General features: G+C 38.0%; 2 protein-coding genes across 3 annotated transcripts in view; one reads left to right on the top strand and one right to left on the bottom strand.

Annotated features, from left to right (window-relative positions):
• The window catches only part of uggt2 (UDP-glucose glycoprotein glucosyltransferase 2), a 54,529-nt gene extending 54,435 nt beyond the window's left edge, over window positions 1-94 (bottom strand). For both annotated transcript variants that reach the window (XM_053497129.1, XM_053497128.1), the window contains exon 1: window positions 48-94. In XM_053497129.1, coding sequence (XP_053353104.1) covers window positions 48-71 — 24 coding nt within the window. In that variant the 5' untranslated portion in view covers window positions 72-94. The remainder of the gene's footprint in view (window positions 1-47) is intronic.
• A 22,610-nt stretch (window positions 95-22,704) lies between these two features.
• hs6st3b (heparan sulfate 6-O-sulfotransferase 3b) overlaps window positions 22,705-24,869 on the top strand; it is an 85,162-nt gene continuing 82,997 nt past the window's right edge. Inside the window, exon 1 of the mRNA XM_053496798.1 lies at window positions 22,705-23,264. Within this exon, the coding sequence (XP_053352773.1) occupies window positions 22,744-23,264 (521 nt within the window). The 5' untranslated portion in view covers window positions 22,705-22,743. The remainder of the gene's footprint in view (window positions 23,265-24,869) is intronic.

The following is a 24,869-nucleotide window of genomic DNA, read 5'->3' on the forward strand; positions in this document are numbered from 1 at the left end:
GCTCCTACTGTAACACACAGTGAATATAAAGTGAGCCGCTATCTTACCCTGGAGTGACTGGACGCCGCCATTCAGGGGTCCTGCCTCTGCTGGGATTCTTTCCAACGGAACTGCTTTGAACAAAAATTTCGGCGATAAACAGCAAAATCCGGGCGTCATTCGTTTTTTGGTTTTTACTTTTATCCCAAGTGTTGTTTTCACTGCAATGTTTGTTTGTTTGTTTTTACCTAAAGAATATTTTTTGGTGATAACTCTTAACGCTCAGGCACCTTTAAGGACGACTAATTTGTTAAATCCAATGCTTGAAGATGCTACAGGCTGAATTCCAAATAGCTCAACAGGGAATATGTAGTGTCCTACTTAGGGTGTATACCCGACTATTTCGAACCGTATATAGTGTACGCGGGGACGGGACATGAATCGATTTGGGATTCAGCCACACAACCCACGCTTATAAAACTTTCAGGGCAGTCTAAGTCGTTTTATAGTCAAGTATTGATTTGATAACATTGACTATTACTTATTTTAGTATGAACCAGTTTGCCACCTACTGATATATATATACAAATAATAATAACAATAATGACAAAATCTAATACTTGTATATGGACACTAATAGATTTACATTAATTGACAGTTAATACTCAAAACACAGAAGCACAATTTATCAATTGGTTAAACTAATCATTAATTATTTTTTTCGCCTTGCGTCTCAAATGTCTGGGTTCGATTCTCGCCTTAGGGTCTGTGTGCATGTCCTCCCCATGCTTGGTGGGATTTTCCTCTGGGAACTTCCCAAAATTGCCTGTGTGAATGAGTGTGTGTCCTGCGATTGACTAACTCTCTGTCTAGGGTGTACCCCACCTCGTGCCCTATGACTTCTGGTATAGGCTCTAGGCCCCCACAACCCTGTACACAGGACAAAGCAATATAGACTATGAGGGAGTGAGAGTTAATTGATTTATTGCTTCAGCAGCACGGTGGCGTAGTGACTAGCACTGTGGCCTCGCATCTCCCGGGTCCGAGTTTAATTCCCGGCATGGGGTCCTTGTGCAAGGAGTTTTCCATGGTAGGTTTCCTCTGGATGCTCCAGTTTTTTGCCCACAGTACAAAGACATGCAGATTAGCCTAATTGGCATTCTCAAGTTGGCCATAGTGTGCAAATGTTGACTGAAGGTCCTACTATGGTCTTAAAAATTGGAACAAATAAAATGGTCACTATTGGCCTCCATGATCCCTAGGTGATCTCAAGTGATTTCTAGATGGATAATGGATGGCTTGATTAATTCATTTGCATTATCCCACTGGAGGTGCTATAGTTTTTAAAACGGTGGCTTTGCACCTCCAGGATAGAGGGTTCAAATCCCACCTTCAAGTCTGTGTGCGTGGAGTTTGCATGTTCTTCTCATGCTTGGAGGGTTTCCTCCGGGTACCCCGGTTTCCTCCCACAGTTTAAAGACCAGCAATTTGCTAACTGAAATTCATAAATTTCCTTTAGTTTGAGAGCTTGTACAAGTGCACACACACACTACCCCTCCCATTAATACACTACCCACTCATACAATTTGGAAACACCAACTAGTCAACAACATGTCTTTGGAGGAAACCTGAGGAAACCAACAAACCACAAAGAAAACATGCAAACTCCACATATACTGTACATTTAGTTTAAGTCTTTGTCACATACACATTGCTGCACAGTGATTTTTTTTCCTTTGCATATACCAGCTTACAAAGTTGGGGTCAGAGTGCAGATCAGCCATATGGTGCCCTAAAATAGGGCTCAACAGTGGCAGCTTGGTAGAGCTGAGGGTTGAACCATTGACCTTTTAATGGGTAACTCATAGTACCACTAAACTACCACTGCCCCTGAATAAGAACAGAAATTTTTACCCCACAACCTAAGAGTTTCAAGGCATGACCACCATTCTCCCTTTAAAAGTAACTTAGTCAATTTTTTTTTCTGTCTATCCCACAACTTATTAAATGGAAGAAGTCTGTCTAATGATATCACAAACTTGTGGATTTCTTCCAGTAAGCCAAACTCCAATATGTGCATTAACCTTGATCTGCAATTTCTCCTGGAATTACTGTAGATCTGGAATAAACACACTTATTCACACCTAGGAGGTTAGTGTATCAAATGTACCTACATTTTTGGGAGGGACCCAGAGAACCTAGAGGAAATCCACCAGGCAACCTGAGCTCAGGGTCAAATACAGGCCCTGAAAGTCAGTAAAACCTACTGCACTATTTTGGAGTGCTGTTTTGAATATTGTATTTAGTTGTTTAACTAAAAAAAAATATTTTCTATACGGCTTATCCTATACATGGTCATGAGAAGCCTGGAGCCAATCCCAGGAAAATTTGAGGCACAAGGTAACACCCTGGGCAATTTGGGAATGCCAGTTAGCATATCAGGAAACCGAAGTACCTGGAGTTAACCTACCAAGCATGGGAAGAACATGCAAACTCCACACACAGGGAATGGAAACTCAGCCCTGGAGGTGCGAGGCCACAGTGCTTATCATTAAACCACTATGCTGCCTAGACAACACTTTAATTTTTGCAAATTACAAATGTAGAAATATTTTTTTTAAAAACTTTACATTTCTGCTTAAAACAGCATCTAATTAAGAATGTGGTTGCCTCAATGGCCAATATGATATCATAGGTTGTGTTTTATTCTGTTAGACTGCTTAGTGCCATATCCAGCTTGAATAATGGCTTTAATAAGGTGCAGTTTCAATGATCAGTTTAAAGTTGTGAATCATAATTGTGAAAATAATTTGTTGTACAGGCTATGAGGGAGGGAATTTAAATTAATTAATGTTTCTCATTATATTTAATTTTATTTCAAAAAGCAAACGGAAACACATTCATGTTAATTTAATATCTGGTATTATGCAATCCAAATAAGTTTATTTAGTTTCACAAGCAGCAAGGGGAAGTAACTTACTGTGTATACTTCATTATGTAGGTTATTAATTGTTTAAAACTAAAAACTTAAAAGTATAATCTCTATATGGTTCCTCACGTCACAGAACATACTGTATTTAGGACAATTTCCTAAGGAATAAGCACTGTTTTTAAAAACATTCACACTAAGCTTCACATCGCATCACATCTCAGGTTTTGATCATGTCAGTCTGTTGTCTGTGGGCTTTTGAATCATCCACCACTCAGAGCCGGATGAGAACATCAGTGGCTTTAAACCCCCAAATGGAAACACCACTCCCTTTTTATTTATCTGCATTTACATGAGTTTTTCTTCCAATTACACCCTTTTACTTTTACATATTTACAGTAATGTAACATTTTTTTTTTTTTTTTAAAAGACAGCTTTTAAACATATCCAAACATTGCATTATTAAATTTTTTGGGTAAAAAAAGGGATACTGTGAAATTTAAGCATCAGATAGTGTCATTTTTGACATCAGTGGTTAAATGGTAGACTTATCACATGCCATGCCAAATATAGGTTTATATTTCTTATATATTTTGAAAACTTGTATATTTTGTTCTACTTTTTATAGTTAAGATATTTATTTATTTATGCCTCTTTTCTATTTTCTATTTCTCGTTCTTATTTCTTGTTATTATTTTTTACTTTTTTTATTTTTGAGGTCACGGGCGGTCATGTAAGCATTTCACTGCATATCGTACTGTGTATTCAATTCAATTCAATTCAATTTTATTTGTATAGCGCTTTTAGCAATTTTCATTGCCGCAAAGCAGCTTTACACAGTCAAAAGAATTATTTAAGTTTGTATGAAATGTGAATTTGTATGAATCAAAAATGGTCAGTATGTGTAGGTGTATGACTGTGTATGTGACAAATAAATTTTTAATTTGAAAGGCCCGAGTTCTATTCAAGCTGGTACCCCATGCCCAGTTACTGGAGATCCAGGGCCTTCCTAGTGTCAGTCCCAATCACCTGATGGACTTTTGGTGTACAAAATTAAGTTTTAAGATCGGTTGAATTGCTTTGACAACCCACAATGAGAGCTTTGTTTTCTAATCTGTGAGATATATCGTAATTTTTTTCTGGTTTTTAGTTATTTTGATTTATTTTAACAAGAGTTATCATCCTACCCAGAATTTTTTGCTGTGAATTTATTTAAATTAGTAATTAAATTTTTACTTGCATTAAGAATTTACTGGACTGCAGGTGTAAAATGCAGAAAGTGTATTCTTATGTATTTATATTGTACAAACCATCGAGACTGGTGTTTATTATTGTACACTTTTTGCTTTCTTTTTTAACAGTTTTATATTGCTAATGAATAAAAAAAACTTAAAAGATTTTCCAGTTTAAACTAATTTATTTAAATTTAATAACTGGCGATCTTAAAAAAAAAAAAAAAGAAAAAAAATCTTGGGCCAGGGTAATTGAATATAACTGAGATACCTGGTCAGAAATTCAATAATTGAGTTGTGAGGTGTTGAAAACCTTCTGTTTAACTGATCATCCTAAGTTAGAAGCTCACAGATAAATTTACTCCTTCCTCAGTGCATTATGCAGTAGGGCACACATAGCAGCCATCATGCATGCTCATTGAGGCCAACACCCTCAAAAGAATCAAAGAATCTCGACTTTAGGATTCCAAATGTCAACTCAATGCATGCTCAGATCCTGGTAAAATCTAATCTGGACTCCGGTCAGGGTATAGTCTAATCAAAAAGGTCATACAGCCATAAGCCCTTTTCCCTAAAGGACTCCAACCTGTACATACAAGATGAGAAGTCTTGGAAAATGCTTGTAAGTTTAACAAAAAACATTTAAATGTCTGGCACATTGTGGATTGGCTTTCAGTTTCTGTCTCAAGGACAAAAACTGGACATGGACCTGCTGTTAAAAAAAGGCAATGTTTAAAAAAATAATAACATAAAATAAAGGAAAGTTATTTCAGCACTATGTTTACACATTGTTAGATCATATTGTATTATAAGCTAGAACTAAATAAAATACCGCCATGGAAATATATTTCATTTTTAGTAGCAATTACCATATTATTGTAAAGGCACTGTTTAACTGTAATAGGTTTCACATTAATTATTACAAAAATCTATCAATATCATATTACTATAAAAATAATACATAAACATAAAACACATACTGTATAACTGAATATGAATTTCCCCTTTATTTAGACATCCTTATAAAACAATGAAAACACGGGTCCTTATTCATCCATTGCTTTATTTGGTCAATCATTTTACTCCCACTTTTCCTGCTTACAAAAGGCTTTTATATCCTTAGTGACCTAGTGATTCACGGAGAGTGACGTAGGTAATCACAGCTGTGCTAAAATTTAGTATAATTGCACTCCTGCTTATGCTATATCGCTTAAGCATCTCAAAGTTGGCTTGTAAAACATTTAGGGATCCCATAGCACGAGCTAGGAGGACTAGAATCTACAGTAATTCTAAGGAGGAGCTGAGTCTAGGGTTAGAGATGCTTTTTGTACAGCTCTATAAGAAATGGTTCAAAGAATTCAAAAGATTCAAAAGAATTGAGCAACAATATGTCAACATGTTCTTTTTATTTTTTCCGTTTTACTTTTTTTTCAGGCTAACTGGCCTTGGGAAAAATTCATTTAAATCCAAATTTAATTTGTCAAATATACAACCATACAGAAGATGGTACAGCATACAGCGAAATGCTTATATGACTGTCTGTTATCTTAAATAGAAAGATTTCACTACAATGAAAATATTGCATGATAGAATTGCAATAAAATAAAATAAAAAAGGATTGGAATTAAGTTACAAAATAAAATAGAATTAAAATAGAAATCAAACAAGAAGGAAAGTGAGGTATAAAAATTAAATATATAAAAATCAAGAAGTGTAGAAATATGGTGTGTGGGTATGACGGCAGCTGTATTATTATTTATTTACAGTATTTATTGATTGATTTTTGGGGATTTTTCCCCCATTGTCTCCCTAATTTAGTGGTATCCAATTCCTCCCCGTCACTAGGGGGCTCCCACATTAAAGCTATACTACCACTCAGTTGGGAGCACTGTTACCTCTCATCCCTCCCCTCTGAGAGAGCTCGGCCAATTAAGTCTCTCAAAACCTCCGGCTGCGAGAGGTTACAGCATCACTCGGGAATCGAACTAGCGATCTCCACACTGAAAAAAAATGAATCTGAGATGTTGTAAATGTAGCATAATTAAATCTGTGTATTCAACAATAAATAATCAAGTTTGTACGTTTACATAAATATATCTAAGTTAGAACTTAATCTGCATTTGTTAAGAATACAAGACAATGTGCATTTTTTCCTTAACATATATTTTTTACGTAATCCCTGACAATCTTTTTAAGTGGACACACACAACAAGCAATAATCTTGTTCATTTTACTCTGTTTAAATAAAACTGCCTCCCCATGGAAAAAGCATGGGAAACCCCGTATCAAATTAGTGTACCAAAGCCTTATTGCGGTAGGAAACAACTCTTTGGAGCGTTATGTTCACCTCGTGTGTAAAAAGTTTTAACGGGTTGTTTTTTCTACCCAAACGCTGGGTTGCCGCTCTTGGGTAATTTTTCTGGGTTATTTACAGAGAGTTGGGTAGTTTTTGTGTAACCCAGCTGCTGGGTTGAAGTTTGCTTGGCTCCCCCCCAAAGTTCACCGGTGGATTCAGCGGCTGTCAGTCAGAGCTTCGTGTCTCTCTTGAGCTCCCACACCGCTGATGACGGTTCATTTAAGGGAAAATGACGTTAAATACAAGGTCTGTATACACATGTTCACTCACCGGAGTCACATATGACTGAAAAATTATTACTATATGTGAGATTTATTACTGTTACCGTGTTAAGGTTACACTTAAACTTTCAGGCTGGTCTGAGGTAAGATAATTTAGCTGCTATAGTTAGCCAAAGAACCCCAGCTGTGTGTGAAAGAAACGGATAAGATGTCTGAGCTTTTTATCTTTCTCTGTAGAATGTTTGCGGAGTGACGAAGATGCTGAAGTGATGAATGAACGCTAAACCGTTAACTGTAGTGCTAGCATGACGCAGGCATTTAGTTAGGTTACTAGCGTTAGCAAACACATTAAGATTAGAACTTTATTAATCTCACTGCTTGTGAGGATAAAATGCTGGGGTGTTACAAAACACTGATCTTCTCACAAATATACACACCTGCTAACCTCCCGTTTTTCACTAGTTAGTAATTTACTCCGCGGTCAAATTTCTCCCGAGGTATAACAATATTTTACACCTTTCCCCCTTTGATAAGTATGCAAATGTATCACCAGTAATTGCATGTAAGCTAACCAGGTAGCCCTCTTTAACCAAAGTTGCCTGTGACTTAGGCTAAATTAACTAGTCAACGCGCCAACCACAGGAAAAAGTACCACAGCTGAACAGGTAACTACTAGATGAAAGTATTAATATTTGGGTGACTGTGCCAGTATGACCCCAGCTATGACATTTTTTTCGGTAATTAGCTTAAAATCAACGCAGACCACAAGATCAACTAGTCTGACATATAAAAAGACTTGCTTAGACTTGCCATGCTTATTTTGCTGTTTTATTTTTGGTAGTAGCTGTCTCCATGTTTTTGTTTCAGGTTACCTATACCTTATCTTATTGGACAGCTTTGTCATTTTTTATTTAGTATCAATCCTATTACACACTAAATTAATAGTTTTATTCAGTTTAATCCTTGCTATTCAACAAAATTGTTTACTTTCTTTCATTTTTTTTTCTTTCTAAGGTTGGAACCAACATGGTGAAATACCTCCAGCAGGCTGAAGGGTCAAGGCCGTACCCTACATCCTGACGTTGGGAGAAAATGACCAGCGCTGCTCTTAGGCATTCGTCATTCTGGTGGGACAGGCTCTGGAGCAATGCACACTACTTGGGGCGATTGATGTGTGCTTAAAGGCATTTTATATTTTTGACATTAACTATCCAAAGGAGTGTGCTCCTGTATAGGACTTTTTGTAATGTTGCTATGAAATAGCGAGGCCTACTTAAAAAGTCATAGACAGTGTTTGTATGTTAAAATGAGACCAGGGCTGGATAGTTTTGTTCTGCAAAAAAGATATTTGGAGTCACAGAGATCCTGCTCTGTAGAAGCTGCCTCAGCCTATTTGTGCAATTACTCCATTCTGCCCTTGTAAGTAATAGTATGGTAATGATGTTGCTGTTGATTATCTGTTCTTGTGCTTTTGAAAAATAAATATTTTTTTTAAGAACATTTAATAGTATGATGTTTATTGCATATATGTATGGTTTGCAAAACTTGGAAGTTTTTTTGTAATAGACCAGTATATCAAAGTATTTTAACTGTTTAATAGACATTTTTTTAATTCTTTTTTTTTTTTTACTGATTCACAATAAACAAATAACCCATTTTGCTGGGTAAAATTAACCCAGCATTATAGTTAAATGTGACTTAGCATTTAGGTTAAATATTTAACCCATCTTGCTGGGTTAAACAAATAACCAATTTTGCTGGGTTAAATTAACCCAGCAATATTTACCCAGTATGTTTTAGGGTGGTTCTTACTTCAAGTTTTGTGCTGGATGAAGTTGCATTTCAAAGTACAAAATTACACAACTAGTATTTTAACTATAACATATAAGAAATGCCTAACTAGATAATGTGAGTATATATAACTTTAAAATGAGACTAGGACATTTAAAAATAAAACAAAGTAGGCCCCACTCCAAGTAATGTGGAAACTAAAAAAAATAGTTAAATTTCAATTAAAAATACATATTTGAAACTCTTAAAGTTAAGTAGCATGGACACAAAAGAATGACTAGGGAAATTATTAAATTAAGTAGGATTTACTTGTGAAATTAAATAGACTTTACTAGAAAAAATTAAGTAGACTTTACTAGCAAAAAATATTTTTTACATAAAGAAATGTAAGTAGTAAATACTAAGAATAGTCTTGCTTGAACTACATAATTATCCGATGCAAAAAGTTACCTTAATTTTTTTAAGTAGATCAGGCTGGATATTTTTTTCAGTCCAGATTACTTGTCACATATACCTTATACCAATACCTTACACTGACGAACACATGAACATGATGAATAGGACATGTGACTTTGCATGGTTAAAGATGTACAGCTTAGGGTGTACTCGCTTTTGTTGCCAGCTATTTTGACAATAATGGCTGTATGTTGACTGTTGAGTTACAAGCTGTACATTGACTACTCTTAAATATATCCAAGTGTCATTTCTATAGTATTGTCCTTTGAAAAGATATATTAAAATGTTTGCTGAAATTATAGTGGTGCACACACATATATACTTTATGCAACTTACAACTTTAAATTGTACCATATTACAAATAAAGACTTAACTTATAATTTTTTTTTACAGACATGTACATTTGTGTTAAAAGTCTTTCTGGTAAAACTAGAGTCAATTCTTCCTTTTCATCTTCATCTGACAAGCTTTCAAATTTTAATTCAAAAGTTCTATTCCTGAAAAACTACATGTCTGCTGAAGATATCACTATATCCACTGTACTAACTATTTTAAATTGGTTAGTCTATACTGTATAATACCTACGATTAGACATTTGTATCTATAACCAATGTGGTTATATAGTAATAAATGTATGCACCTATAGTTTTAGTAGACAAAAACTTACTTTTGTATAAAATTGCTAGGGGTACCCTGGGTTGACCAAGGGTCTCTGTCCAGAGAACTGAGGTTAATTACACATAAACCATACCATACCCTGAAACCAAATGCACAAATAAGTCCTGTGTCGGAACAAAAATATGTCATTGACAATCCACAGTTTGCACAGAAGTCTAATAACATTTCCCCTTCCAGATAAAGATCCAAGTATCCATTCACTTCAGTTTTTTCTGTCCAAGTATTAGCATCATTCCAAACATGAGTCCTGAATTTCCCCAGGACTAGTAGCCCTAGTTTCATTATGGAGTCAGGATAACAGCCTAAAGAAGGCTAAAAATCCTAACTGATAAATGGATACTGCATGCACACTCAACTGCCTGAGGTTTCTTTTCTGATATTAAAAATCATATGGAGGCAAATCTCTTTCGAATTTTTCACTTTTGGTACTGGATCCTATACATGTGGCAACACATGGAATCTCCTCAGTGTTGAATTAACATCCAGCACCTGTTTATATGAGTCCAGTTGGTCTCAAATGCCAAATCAACAATGGGGATTTAACTGTGTATATTTAGTCTAATATATATATATATATATATATATATATATATATATATATATATATATATATATATACACAGTGGTGTGAAAAACTATTTGCCCCCTTCCTGATTTCTTATTCTTTTGCATGTTTGTCACAAAAAAAGGTTTCTGATCATCAAACACATTTAACTATTAGTCAAAGATAACAAAATGCAGTTTTTAAATGATGGTTTTTATTATTTAGGGAGAAAAAAAATCCAAATCTACATGGCCCTGTGTGAAAAAGTGATTGCCCCCCTTGTTAAAAAATAACTTAACTGTGATTTATCACGCCTGAGTTCAATTTCTGTAGTCACCCCCAGGCCTGATTACTGCCACACCTGTTTCAATCAAGAAATCACTTAACTAGGAGCTACCTGACACAGAGAAGTAGACCAAAAGCACCTCAAAAGCTAGACATCATGCCAAGATCCAAAGAAATTCAGGAACAAATGAGAACAAAAGTAATTGAGATCTATCAGTCTGGTAAAGGTTATAAAGCCATTTCTAAAGCTTTGGGACTTCAGCGAACCACAGTGAGAGCCATTATCCACAAATGGCAAAAACATGGAACAGTGGTGAACCTTCCCAGGAGTGGCCGGCCGACCAAAATTACCCCAAGAGCGCAGAGACAACTCATCTGAGAGGCCACAAAAGACCCCAGGACAACATCTAAAGAACTGCAGGCCTCACTTGCCTCAATTAAGGTCAGTGTTCACGACTCCACCATAAGAAAGAGACTGGGCAAAAACGGCCTGCATGGCAGATTTCCAAGGCACAAACCACTTTTAAGCAAAAAGAACATTAAGGCTCGTCTCAATTTTGCTAAAAAACATCTCAATGATTGCCAAGACTTTTGGGAAAATACCTTGTGGACCGACGAGACAAAAGTTGAACTTTTTGGAAGGTGCGTGTCCCGTTACATCTGGCGTAAAAGTAACACAGAATATTTCAGAAAAAAGAACATCATACCAACAATAAAATATGGTGGTGGTAGTGTGATGGTCTGGGGTTGTTTTGCTGCTTCAGGACCTGGAAGGCTTGCTGTGATAGATGGAACCATGAATTCTACTGTCTACCAAAAAATCCTGAAGGAGAATGTCCGGCCATCTGTTCGTCAACTCAAGCTGAAGCGATCTTGGGTGCTGCAGCAGGACAATGACCCAAAACATACCAGCAAATCCACCTCTGAATGGCTGAAGAAAAACAAAATGAAGACTTTGGAGTGGCCTAGTCAAAGTCCTGACCTGAATCCTATTGAGATGTTGTGGCATGACCTTAAAAAGGCGGTTCATGCTAGAAAACCCTCAAATAAAGCTGAATTACAACAATTCTGCAAAGATGAGTGGGCCAAAATTCCTCCAGAGCGCTGTAAAAGTTATCGCAAACGCTTATATATATATAATTAAACTGTAAAGTTGGCATATCTGTGCATTATAGGTGTTTGTGAAATTTTTTTTTGGGAGGATGTAACATGAAAAATAGAACACATCAAGATGAACCTGAAAAATCAACCTTGAAAAAATCATCGATTCATCTTAAAATTTAATAGATGGCGCTGTACATTTTTTAATATGCGCTTATGAGTATGAAATTAAAATCTACTTAATAAACACAATCTCACACCTTCAAATTTTTGTTCATTCCAAAATTCAGCAGATGGTATTGTACATTTTTAAAAACACGTTTATGAGTGTGCAATTTAATTCCATGCGAACGAGGTCATGCTTAAATGCCTAAACAGTTGAGAACTTTTAATATGAAAATTTTAATATTAAACAAACTCAGCCCAACAAAGCCAACAAAGTCTTTCTTATTGTTGAAACATGAACGCTGACCTTAACTGAGGCGAGTGAGGCTTGTTCTTCTGGGTTCTTTTTATCAGTTCCTGGATGGGTCGTAGTTGTGCTTTTTTTTTTAGAGTCATTTTGGTAAGCCTGCCACTCCTGGGAATTTTCACCACCATTCCAATTTTTCTCCATATATGGATATTGACTCCCACTGTTGTTCACTGGAGTCCCAAAGCCTTAGAAATGGCCTGGTAATTCTTTTCGGACTGATACAATTTAATTACTCTGTTTCTTATCTTTTTTTGAATTTCCTTTGATCAGGTTGCTTTATTAGATCTTTTAGCATGCTTCACTTTGTCAGACAGATTCTAGTAAAGTTATTTCTTGATTCAACAGGTCTGGCAGTAATCAGGCCTGGGGGTGGCAAATCTTGTGGTTTTCATATAAACCTATCCATCCATTATCTATACTGCTTATCCTGTGCAGCGTCCACAGAGTCAACTCACTCATCACAGGATGCAAACACACACACACACACCCTCTTATACCCAATCACATACTATGGGCAGTTTGGAAAATCAACCTATTCCACCAAGCACAGGGAGGACATGCACACAGGACCAGAGGCAAGATTCGATCACTCAACCCTGGAAGTGTAAGGCAACAGTGATAACCACTGATCAATGTGCTGCTTCATGTAAAACCAATTTCCAGTAATTACCAAAACATCCTGCAGCATCACTGTACTGCTTTAACATATTTTCAATAAATTAGAGTAGTACTGTGATGCTGGATGATGTTTTGTTTACAAAAGCAGTTAATAGACTTTAGGTTAATTTTAATAAAGCGTCTAAAATTTAGTTCTTTGTAAATACAGGGAACATGTCAGAGGTTTTCGAGAGCATTTCTGCTAAGAACAGCGTAAGATTTCATAGAAAACCTGCTTAATGGTATTCGCTGATGCATGACCAGAGGGAAATCTAAGAATGAAGGCATGAATAGTGAGTACTGCCAGGACTATTTTTCTTACTGCTTGGCAAAATGTAGCTTGGCTGAAAGTCTTGGAATCACGCACAGAATACCAAAATCGTCAACTGCATAGGAATTTCAACACAGTGAGGGAAGAAAAAAGATACTAAATGGATGTCACTGAGGTGGTGCCCTCAAGGGTACATTTTTTTCGGGAAGATCTTAACCAAGTGCGGACCTAGAATAGGTAATGCATCTATATAGCTCAATAAATTTGCAGTAAAAGAAATTGTTCTCAGTATTCTTTTGATTAGTGCATCAAGGTAATAGTAGGTAACACAGCAGATGTACACCATATATTAAAAATAAACAGATGCTCATTTTGTTTGTAACACATGCAAACATTTCAACACGATGATTAATTTGCCAGATGTTTTTTTCTTCTTCTGCAAAACGACTTACAATTGGTGCAGAATTTAATTCAATCACAGAGTTGTTGAACAAACTGTCAGTGATGGAAGAACTGCTGGACTAATCCACAAGCTGGAACAAGTGTGAAATAGCTGTAGAAAAAACAGTCCGGTCACACTTTACATCTGATATACAGAAACACAAAGTAATATTTAAACCTGAATGGAGTGAAATTGTCATTTATAATTAAAACATTCGACAAAACAGGACAAAATTGTATTAAATTTTAACCCCAAAGAGAATACAAAAATATTCAATTGGTTTGATATGGGTGGCATGATGGTATATTGGTTAGCATTATGGCCTCGAACCTCCAGAGGGCAAGGGTTCGATTCCCTCCCTCTCTTCTTCCAGATATACCTGTTTCCTCCTGCAGTTTAAAGAAATACAGATTAGGTATAAGTTGGTGTTCCCAAAGCCATAGTGTGTATGTGCCCTGCGATGTATTGGCAACCTGTCCATACTGTAACCCGCCTTGTGCCCAAAGTCTCTTGGGATAGGCTCCAGGCTGTATTTAAGATAAAACAATGATTGGTTAAGTACTCAATGTTTATTATGTTGTCCTTATGTTTTCTTAGATTGGTGATAGTGATCATGGCATCGGATAATTTGACCTGGCGCAAACTTAAATGTCACAGCATGCAGTGGCTGTGTGGCATGGTATGTAAAATCAATTGTCTTGACCAAGGACCCAACAGTGGCAACCTGTGAGTGGCAGGGCTTTCAATCCAAACTCCATTTAGCAACATAGAGCCTCAACCTCTTGAACCACCAATGCCTATTGGATATTGTATGAAAATTGTCTCCACGTCTGGGTCAGAAATACATTTGCAGCATTTGGCAGATGGCCTTGTCCAGAGCAACTTACATTTTTATCTCATTGAGGATTCAAGGCCTTGCTCAAGGACCCAATGGAGCAACTTGATGGTAGTGAGGTTGGAACCTGGAACCTTCCACTCAGCAGTCCAATCACTGAGCTTCCGTTGGCTAAAGTCTTAATATTGAGCAGAGTCATTTATCTTCAAACTTTAAATAAAGATAAAATAACATGATACACTCACTGAACACCTTTTTAGGAACACCTACAGACCTACTCATTCATGCAATTATCTAGTCAATTATGTTTTAGCATCGAATGCATAAAATCATGCAGATATCTGTATGAGCCTGCGAGTTTATTTCTATAACAGCTATTCTCCTGAGATTTTTACATATACCAGTCTCTAAAGTGTCCACAAATAATGTTGCTGTAAAGATATAAAAATCCAGTGAGTGGAGGAAATCGAATCATTGATGAGAGAGATCAACGTCGAATGACCAGACAGAAAGTCTACAGCATCACAGATAATCTCCCCGTACAATGTTGATAAGCAGGAAAGGATCTAAGAATGCACAACACATCAAACCTTGAGGTGGATTATTTACAACCCATGAAGGCCACATCCAGTGAATAGCACGCTGAGCCTGCTGTGGAAACAGGATCACCAAAACTGGAGACTTGAAGACTGGACAAATGTAAACTGGTCTGGTGAATCTCAATTTCTGCTGATGCACACAGATGATCAAACGTTGGCACCAACAGCATGAATCCATGGCCCAAACCTGCCTCAGGCTATCAAAAGTCCAGGCTGGTGGAGGTTCTGTGATGTTGTGGAGAATATTTTGATCTTACACTTTTAACACCAAATCGATCGATATGTATGTTGTCACTGTACTTTAATGGCCTTCACAGGCGTCTGATTTGAATTCATTAGAACACCTTTGGGGTGTGATAGGGTGCAAGATTTAAGCATGAAAGTAGACTTGAAAAATATACCATCCCATGAAGATTAAAGTATACTAGTATACTAAGTGCACTATGAGTCTATACCACTGCTGTATCACTGATCCAAATCTAACTGTCAGCAACATGTTTGAGATGTCAGTCATGTCCATGACCATTTCAGTAATTGGCAGTTGGTTACATGGTTCTGGCTTTTTGGGGCATCTCCCAATCATCATATGGAGATGTCATCAAGGTGCACTGTCCAATAAACATTTGGACGTGTTTTGTTGTTGTTAGTTTTTTTTTCCAAGTGGCCCTCAGAACAATGTACTAAAAGCCGGGTGCCCGATGAGTATTAATTCTTCTTCACATTAAAATAATAGCCTCCCTGAGTGTCTCTCAGCGCTGTGTCAGGGGTTTCAAAGGAGATTTTCACACAGGCCTCACATATTGCTTTTATGCCACAGCAGTTTCCCAAATATTGAAAATGTATTGTAAATTTGATAATAATTTATTTCTATAAGTCAGTAAGACTGATCTCTCTCACTCAGTCATCGTCTTTATCACTTTATCCTGTATTCAGGGTTGTGGGGGGGCTGGAGCCTATCACAGGAGACTTAGGGCACGATCCGGGTGCCAATCCATCTCAGGGCACACACACATACACACACTCATTCAAACACTACGGGCAATTTGGGAACGTCAATTAGCCTAACCTGCAGATCTTTGGACTGTGGGAGGTAACCGGAGTACCCGGAGGAAACCCAGCATGCACACAGAGACGGGAATTGAACCTGGTCAGGAATCAAACACCCTGTAGGCCCTGTAGGTGCAAGGCAACAGTGCTTACCACTATACCACCGTGCCGCCTTGTGTGAATGATCGTTACCATGGAAATAATTATTAGGAATGTTTTTTGATTATTGGAAAATATTATAAAAAGTGGTTAAATATTAAACTAATATTATCATTGTTAATTATTATGTATATTAATAAACAAAGACACACCCTGCACCGGGTGCCTATCTACCACATGATACATACACAAACTATATGCACTTTAGGAACACTAATTAGCTTAACCTGCATGTCTTTGGACTGTGGGAGGAAACCGGAGTGCCTGGAGCAAACCCACAAAGCATGTGAAGAACATTCAATAAATAAAATAAAATAGTATATCCATCCATCTAGAGACCGTGGAAGCCAATGGCGATTATATATTTGTTCCCATTTAATGACCGTGGTAGGACCTCTGGTCAACATTCACACAAGCATTCACACACAAATGTATCGATGTGTGAGCCCTGCAAAGTAATGGCACCCTATCTTTATCTATACAAAACATCTTTTTCGGGAATTGACATTAATTACAGTTATGACGTTATTCATGATAGAATGTAGGATAACTAAAAAAAACAAGAGCATCTCGAAAATAAAAATATCTCTTAAAAGGTGTTTCTATCTCTCTCGTTATCAATACTGCTCAATTCTGTATACAGGTCGCGGGGGGCCTCGAGGCTGTCCTAGGAGACTTAGGGCGCGAGGCGGGGTGCCAATCCATCGCAGGGCACAAACATACACACACTTTGGGCAATTTGGGAATGCCAAGTAACCTTATCTGTATACAGTATATGTCTGTATATATACTGTATATAGTATGTTTACTAGTTCATGTAGTGAAAAAGTGCAAATACTGGTGGCTGTCTGTGTTAAAGCTATTTTGACAATCCCAAAAATCTAGGTTGCATATTTCCATATAGTATACCTTGCGCTACAATTTTTCACAGGATTTCCTTGGGGATAAAGCCACAGAGAGGTGTTGATGTTTAGATGTAAATGTCTACCTGCTTTCTGCTTTCTTCTTGTTTGCATAATGAAAAAACATCTTGGCCTTAAAAAATAATGATGCTCCCTGCATTTTTTACAATATTACCTTTCTGTTTCTTTAAGAACATTTCGGAACAAATTGATTAATTTCTTTGGAGTTACGGCTTTTCAAGAGCTGGAACTGTGAGATTTTTATTTCATGGAGCACTGACCATCATAAGGGTGGCAGTGCTCTCGGGGAAGTGAAGAATGAGCTCCCACATGAAGCCGTAGAGGCTCATAACTTGCATGCACACGCTTACCAGGATTTTTTTTAAAGGTCATATTTTTTTGTACCATTGCAAACCTTCATACACTATGGCTCAGCCTTTGTTGTTGTTTTTTTTTTTCCTTGGCAACATGATGACAATAATAATAATAATAATAATAATAATAATAATAATAATAAATCTATGTCCTCTTTATTTCTGAAAAGTTTTGCAAGGACACAGACAAGTACAGACAACACAATATTAAGAAATATCCTTGGTCTGAAACCAAACAAGAATTATCCCCGTCTACTTCTGACAAAACCCCGTCGAAAACCTTTAACTTTGGTCATCTTAGAAATTCTTACACACTTGGACATTGAAAAGCCAAAGCTTAACCTTATTTGTTGCTCTGTGATTAAGGATCAGATTCCACAACTGTTTGGCAATTTTCCTGCTCGAAGACACATTCTGATCCTAGTAATGAACTGGTTCATCTGTCTTTGTATAGGAAAAATCACTAAGCAGCGATTAGACATCCCTCCAGGATGGAGTTGTGCCCCTTCGTCATGGTAATAAAATTTTCCTACTCCTTTCACTCCACTCATCAATTACGCTCCATTATCACATTGGCACAACATATTAGCTGCAGTTTGAGTGAGGGATTGCCAAATTTAAATAGCAATAAAATCCACTTGGCACAACAACTAGATAATGCTGTTGCTCACCATTAGGCACAAAGTAGACAGCAGCTGGCAGATATGCTCGCCACGCCTCCCTTGTGCTACAGGATATGACCAGATCAGTGTTTTCACAATTTTTTTTTTCAATCCATTGAAAAAAAAATTTCCTTTGAAAAAAGTGCAGTTTGTATTTCTGTAGATAGAGTATGTGATGGAAGTCAGCAAGTCACAAAAAAAAGCTCTGGAAATATACAGTACTTTGATGATGCTTATTGTCCTGTGTCTCTTGGTCCCCATACAACGCTCAGGTACGGTACGTTACACAATCCCTGGACATGCCGGACTAAAATGGCAAAAGTCACCCCAATTAAACAATGAATATATATTTTTTTCATAAATACGTCTGATGGCAAAGTATTCCCTAGTCTGAGCTGTTTTGGATCTGGGGCTTACACTGAATAGAGATCGGAGGGCACTTTTATTCACACCTAGGGGCAATTTGGAACAGCCGCTCTGTGTTTTAGGAGGAAAATGTGACGAAAACCCAGAGGGAGCCTGTGTAAAACTTGACAGGAACCCAGGCTCAGAGTTAAAATTTGGACACTGGATACGTCAGGTAGCTTTACCCAGTGCACCAACAAGCCATATCTGAAAAAGTTCATTTAAAGCAGGTTTCCCAAATATAACAGACTCAAATTGATCTCCTGGACTACTAAACCAATTACCACTTTGGCGTTCCATTCACATTATAATTTTGGTTTTAAATGCATCTGATTTATGAAGTAGTCATATAATAATCTTTTGCATTTATTAATACAGTTTGGCACTGTAGCTTAGTGGTTAGCTCTGTCTCCTTGCACCTCTAGGTTCCAAATTCGATCCCTGCCTCGTGGTCTGTGTGCAGGTTCTCTCCGTATTTGTTGGGTTTTCTCCGGGTACTCCGGTTTCCTCCCACAGTCCAAAAACATTCAGATTAGGCTAATTGGCGTTACCACATTGTGCGAGTGGATTGAACCCTGTGATTGATTAGCACTTCATCCAGGGTGTCCCCAAACCTTGTGTCTTAAGTCTCCTGAGATATTATTTACAGAATAAAGTGGTATATAAGATGATGATTTATTCATACAGCCAGGCCGACACAAGAAATCTTAGACCCCATAAGGAAAAAAAAAATCCCTAGGTGAAATCTAAGCCAGGGCTGCAGGGTAAAACTTTCAGCCTGATTTTTCTGTTGCAGGAAAGAAAAAAAAAAAAAAAACACATCATAAAGTTAAGCCTTTTGTTGTGAGTGGAGATCAGTGGAGCTGATGACACATAACGTGACATGCTCCCTGGCGGCCGGTTTAGCACCACTGAGACCAAAGACAGCCGATGACAAAGGCTTTGATTTAAATCTCAAATTTGGCTCAGGATGATGTGAAACTCATGGGACAGCCACATGCAGTACTGTGCAAAAGTCTTGACACATGCGAATAACTGTTGTAGAGTCTTTAAAAAAAAGTTTCTATATTCAAAAAAGTACTATAAAAACTAATAATAAAACAAAGCCAATAATTGGTGTAACAAGCCTTTGCTTTAACTATAGTCTAAGGAACAATTTGTGCAGTTTTATAAAATGAAATGAGCTGCTGAGTTTTACTGAGTCATTCAGGAACGATTCGTACTTTTTGAATGGGTTTTTAACGTGACTCAGCAGAACGAGTAGTCTCGGAGAGAAATTCGTTCATTTTTTTACTCAAAGCATCACAAAACCTCCATACTGTATGTTATGAACAGGAAACAGAAATGAGTAGTTACCTTTGAGTCTTTGGTCCGAGTCGTTCATTCTTTTGTCACGTGACTCCCACAGACGCTATGCAGTGCAGTACACAGGAAACAGAATTGAGCGATTCTTCTCAATGAGTCTTCTAGTCCTAGTCATTTGTTCTTTTGTCATGTGACTTCCATAGACGCTATGCAGTGCAATAGATTCAAAAGAACGAACGACTCGGATCAAAAGATATGAGAGGTGAGCTGCTCGTTCTGTTTATCATAATATGTGCTTACTGTTGCTGCATTGTAATATTTTCATTACTGGAACTAAAACCAGTAACACTGAGTTTATTTCTGAACAAAAGAACAAACTGAACTAAATGACTCAAAAAAAGATTCGTTCATTTTGATCATTAAAATGATTAAAACTTATCCCATCACTATGGAACACAGCATCCTAGGATGTATCGAGCTAAATAGGACACAAAAGCTGTGTTCAAATACACTGTTATGACAACATGAAAGTGTTTTATGCTTTCTGGCACATCGAGTGTGACAAAACATAATTATATTATTTAGACTTTCATTAAATCAATTGTAGGTCTAGAATCTTCATTGTACAATCTGACATGGAGATAACATTATCGCAGTTTTAGACAAGCGTCATAACAGAGCTCACACTGTGAGATTATAATGTGGTATAAACTTCTACACTCTAATCAGCCTAATTGGCTCATATGGTGAAAACCTGGCTATTGTCATGAAGAATAAAATCAAGTTGCACTGCTACTTCATTCTACATGCCAGAGTAGAGGTGTTGCATATAGTTGAGTTTTGTGGTTAATTATTTATGTCGAATCGGTAACAAACCAACATGTTGGTTTAATAAGTTATAATCCAGCCTCGTGATTGTTTTTAAAATGCAATCGTCCTGCTTGTAGCAGATTTTTAAAAAATATATATATCCAGCAACTGTTTTTTATATTAATAATGTTAGTGATATATCCTGTTTGTAGCACTGTTGTCCCAGAGGTATAGGTTTAAAGCATGAATGTTCTCTCTGGGACTTTTCCTCACAGTTCATTAGTCTTTCTGCTGCTCCCACTGAGGGGTCGCCACAGCTGACCATCTGATCTGCAAAACTTGCCAAAGGTTTTACACCCAATGCCCTTCCTGACACAGCCCTCTTATCTTATCCAGGACCAGCACTGCACCCAGTGGCTGGAGTTTGAACCTTGTCTGGGATTGGAACCCAGGCCTTCTACAGTACATGGTAAGTGAGAAACCCACCGAAGAAAGATTAATGTTTCCAAATAATCCATGGTGTATGACTGGGTGTGTAAATGTATCATGTGTATTCCATACACTGTAATGGCACCCTGCCTAGGCTGTAGGCCCCCTGCAACCCTGCATTCAATAAACCATTTATATATTATTAAAGCTCTTTAGATTTTTAACTGCCATGCACAGAAATGAAATCTATTTATACAGAAATAAAGTTACACACATTATGCAATTATGCAAGAAATACACTTTAAAAAGTGTAATTTTCTGTACAAAATATCTTTTCTGATAGCTGCCATTAATCACAATTATGGCATTATTCATGATAGAACATTCAGTAATACACTATATGGACAAATAGGTATTTGGCCAAACCTGCAATGCCATGCAATGCAATGTTTCCAAATTCATATACTTCAATACAGAGTCGGTCCCTTTTTATTTTGTACCAATAGCAGCTTCCATTCTTCTTGGAAGACCGTCCACAAGATTTTGGACTGTTTCTGTGGGAATTCATGTCCATTCATTCTATAGAGCAGGCTTGGCTCGCGATCTCTGTTAAAGTTCATCCCAAAGGTGCTAGATGGGTGCTAGAAGTACAGGGCTCTCTGTACGGGCTGGTCGAGTTCTTCCACACTGAACTCATCAAACCATGTCTTTAAAGTCCTTGCTTTGCTCAGTCATGTTGGAATAGAAAGGGGTCATCACCAAACTGTTCCCACAAAGACAAAAGCTGAGCATTTTTCTAGATGTTTTGGTATGCTAAAGGATTATGATTTCCCTTTACTGGGGATAAGGGGCCTGATTAAGGGTTAAAATACCTGAATTCAATAATAAACTATTCTGGCCAAATACTTTTGTCCATATACAGTAATGCGGTATGGCGGCTTAGTGGCTAGCACTGCCTTGCAACTTCATGGTCTAGGTTCGATTCCCACCTGGGGTTTGGTGTGGTATAAAGAGTGTGTGTGTCGGTTGTTAAAATGGGAATAAATACATTAGTCGCCACTGGTTCCTAGTTGGATGGATGGATCAAGTGTAAAAAAAAATCTTTTAATAATACTACTGAAACTAACTTAACAGCTGGGTCATTTAAAAACAAAATCTACATTGCAAAGGTGTAATGTAAACCTTTAGGTTAGTAGCTGGAATGTTCCAAAATGTAGAATTTTTTTTCATGTCCCAGTCTGTTTCACGTTACATTGAAAATATCGAGAAAATTAAAGGATTCATGAAGTAAGTTCACAATTCAGCTGTGTGTTTTCTCCTTCCCAGTATGATTAACCCATCCCGATCTGGCAACCCCGGAGACTTGGCGAGGCAGTGCTGGACTCCTGGGCTGGAGGAGACGCTGAGCTCAGGACATGCAGGATGCTCTTAGGATGAACGAGCGGCGATGAGCGGGATGATGTGATGTGATGTGAGAAACATTGCAGCGTTTTCACCACAGGGAGCGAATCCGATCGATCCCTCTGACACTTTGTTGCGCGCACACGCGTTTATGTAAGCGGTTCGGAGGGATCACGCGTTTATTTACGGCTCAGCTCTCTTTTGCTCGTTTTCAAACTTTGTCGGATGGATGCAGAAGACGGACCTGACTGTATCAACATGTAGCATGGGTCTTTTTATTTATTTATTATTGTTCATCCCTCCCTTCCTGTATAAATGCATGATGTCTTCAGGGAAGAAGGTCTGGTGAAATGGATAATGATTCATCCTCGTCGCGGGAACAGTCCCCTGTCGTTACCATGAACGATAAACCCAATAAACTGGTGCTGATCCCGGTCCTGGCTGTGCTTTTCGTGATGATCGGCTACCAGTACATCTGTCCAGCGGGCAGCCGCTCGTGCCATTTGCGTAACGGCGGCCACCCGAGAGCGCGACACGCGGCTGGAACGGACGAGGCGCCGCCGCCGCCGCACGTGCAGGCGCAGGACGCGGCGTCCAAGTTCAACTTCAGCGAGCGCGATCTCGCGCGCCGCGTCGACTTCGACATGAAGGGCGACGACGTGCTCGTGTTCCTGCACATCCAGAAGACCGGCGGCACCACGTTCGGGCGGCACCTGGTGCGTAACATGCGCCTGGAGCGGCCGTGCGACTGCCAGAGCGGACAGAAGAAGTGCGCGTGCCGGCGCCCGGGCCGTGACGAGTCGTGGCTCTTTTCGCGCTTCTCCACGGGCTGGAGCTGCGGCCTGCACGCCGACTGGACCGAGCTCACCAACTGCGTTCCAGCCGTCATGGACAAGAAGCGCGCTCCGAAGCGGAAAAAGTAAGCCGACTCGGGTGTGTGTGTGTGTGTGTGCGTGGGAGATTGATGTCAATTTGTTCTTGACTTATTTAGACTGTATAAATAGTAACTGTACTTCCTATACAGTAGTTCCCTGATTTCCTGGCTGGCCAAATTGGTGGGAATTAAAAGGAAAGCCCGGTCCTGTCTCATATGCTTCAGAATTTTTGGCCTGAGAAAGTTAGGAAAATTTAAGATGTCTATATAAATTCAATGAATTTCTAAAAAAGGATTTTTCTCTCTGATGCTTCACGATTTGTGGTCTTTAAGAAGGTTAAGAAACTCTGTATAACTCTATATACAGTATATATCTATATAAATAAAATCATTTTGGCTTTGTCTCTACATTGGTCAGAACTCGCTCTTTAATCTTTAGAGATCTTTAAGTTTCATACTGTACATCGGATGACCAGAAACATGTCTCAGAAAAATTTTCTGTACGTCTGTCATCACACAAAACTGTCTGGACAGAGTTTAATGTAACTTCTGCTGTACTTAGATATCTGCATGAAGTTGAGTAAAAGCGATGTTATGAACAGACATGTTCATTATGCGGATTTAATGAAATGCTGTGCATTAAAATATGCTACTAATAAGCTACTTGCTCAATGTAAACAAACACCTGCACCAATAGATATACATTTGAAAAGCTAGACTGAATATTTATTGTGGGATTAGAATTAACAGCGCTGAAGTGGTATAAGTGAATTTTAACACACTGGAGTTGTTTTAAGACAAAACATAATCTTTTTCTGATCTACTTTTTAGATTCCGCAATCATATTCTACGATTACCGAACTGTAAAGATACTCAACTTTACAAAATGTAATTTCTTTGTGTTAATAAGTTATTAAGTTCTTCAGATAGAGAGTTCTGCCATACAGAAAGACGGACATGTACGTGGGCTTCAACCTGAAATCATAATATTACTGATTACATAATAACACTCATCAGATTATTTTCAATGCCAGGTACTAACTCTAGTAATTTATATCTAAATGCAAAGCCAGAGTGACTGTGGATGATATGAATAGCCAAGACATTATATATAGTTTTCCACTCTTCCCAGGATGAAAATGTACAATTGGACTATAACTTAGCTGTCCCTATTCGTCATGCTTTTAAAAATGATGAATATCCGTATAATGACAGTGGCGCTGAAGAAAAGACAGGAGGCAGAGTTGGAGGTAGCAGAGCTGAAGATGTTGAGGTTCTCTTTGGGAGTGACAAGGATGGATAGAATTAAGAATGAGTTTATCAGAGGGACAACCCACGTTAGATGTTTTGGAGATAAAGTCAGAGAGGCCAGATTGAGGTGGTTAGGACATGTTCAGAGGAGAGATGGTGAATATATCGGTAGAAGGATGCTGAGGTTGGAACTGCCAGGCAGGAGGTCTAGAGGAAGACCAAAGAGGAGATTTATGGATGCAGTGAGAGAGGACATGAAGTTAGTTGGTGTAAGAAAAGAGGATGCAGAGGATAGGGTTAGATGGAGGCAGATGATTCGCTGTGGCGACCCCTGAAAGGGAACAGCCGAAAGACAAAGAAGATCCGTATAATGTCAAGGCCACCATTTCTTTTTGTTCA

Source organism: Clarias gariepinus, chromosome 5 (assembly GCF_024256425.1).
Source record: "Clarias gariepinus isolate MV-2021 ecotype Netherlands chromosome 5, CGAR_prim_01v2, whole genome shotgun sequence".
NCBI lineage: Eukaryota > Metazoa > Chordata > Actinopteri > Siluriformes > Clariidae > Clarias > Clarias gariepinus.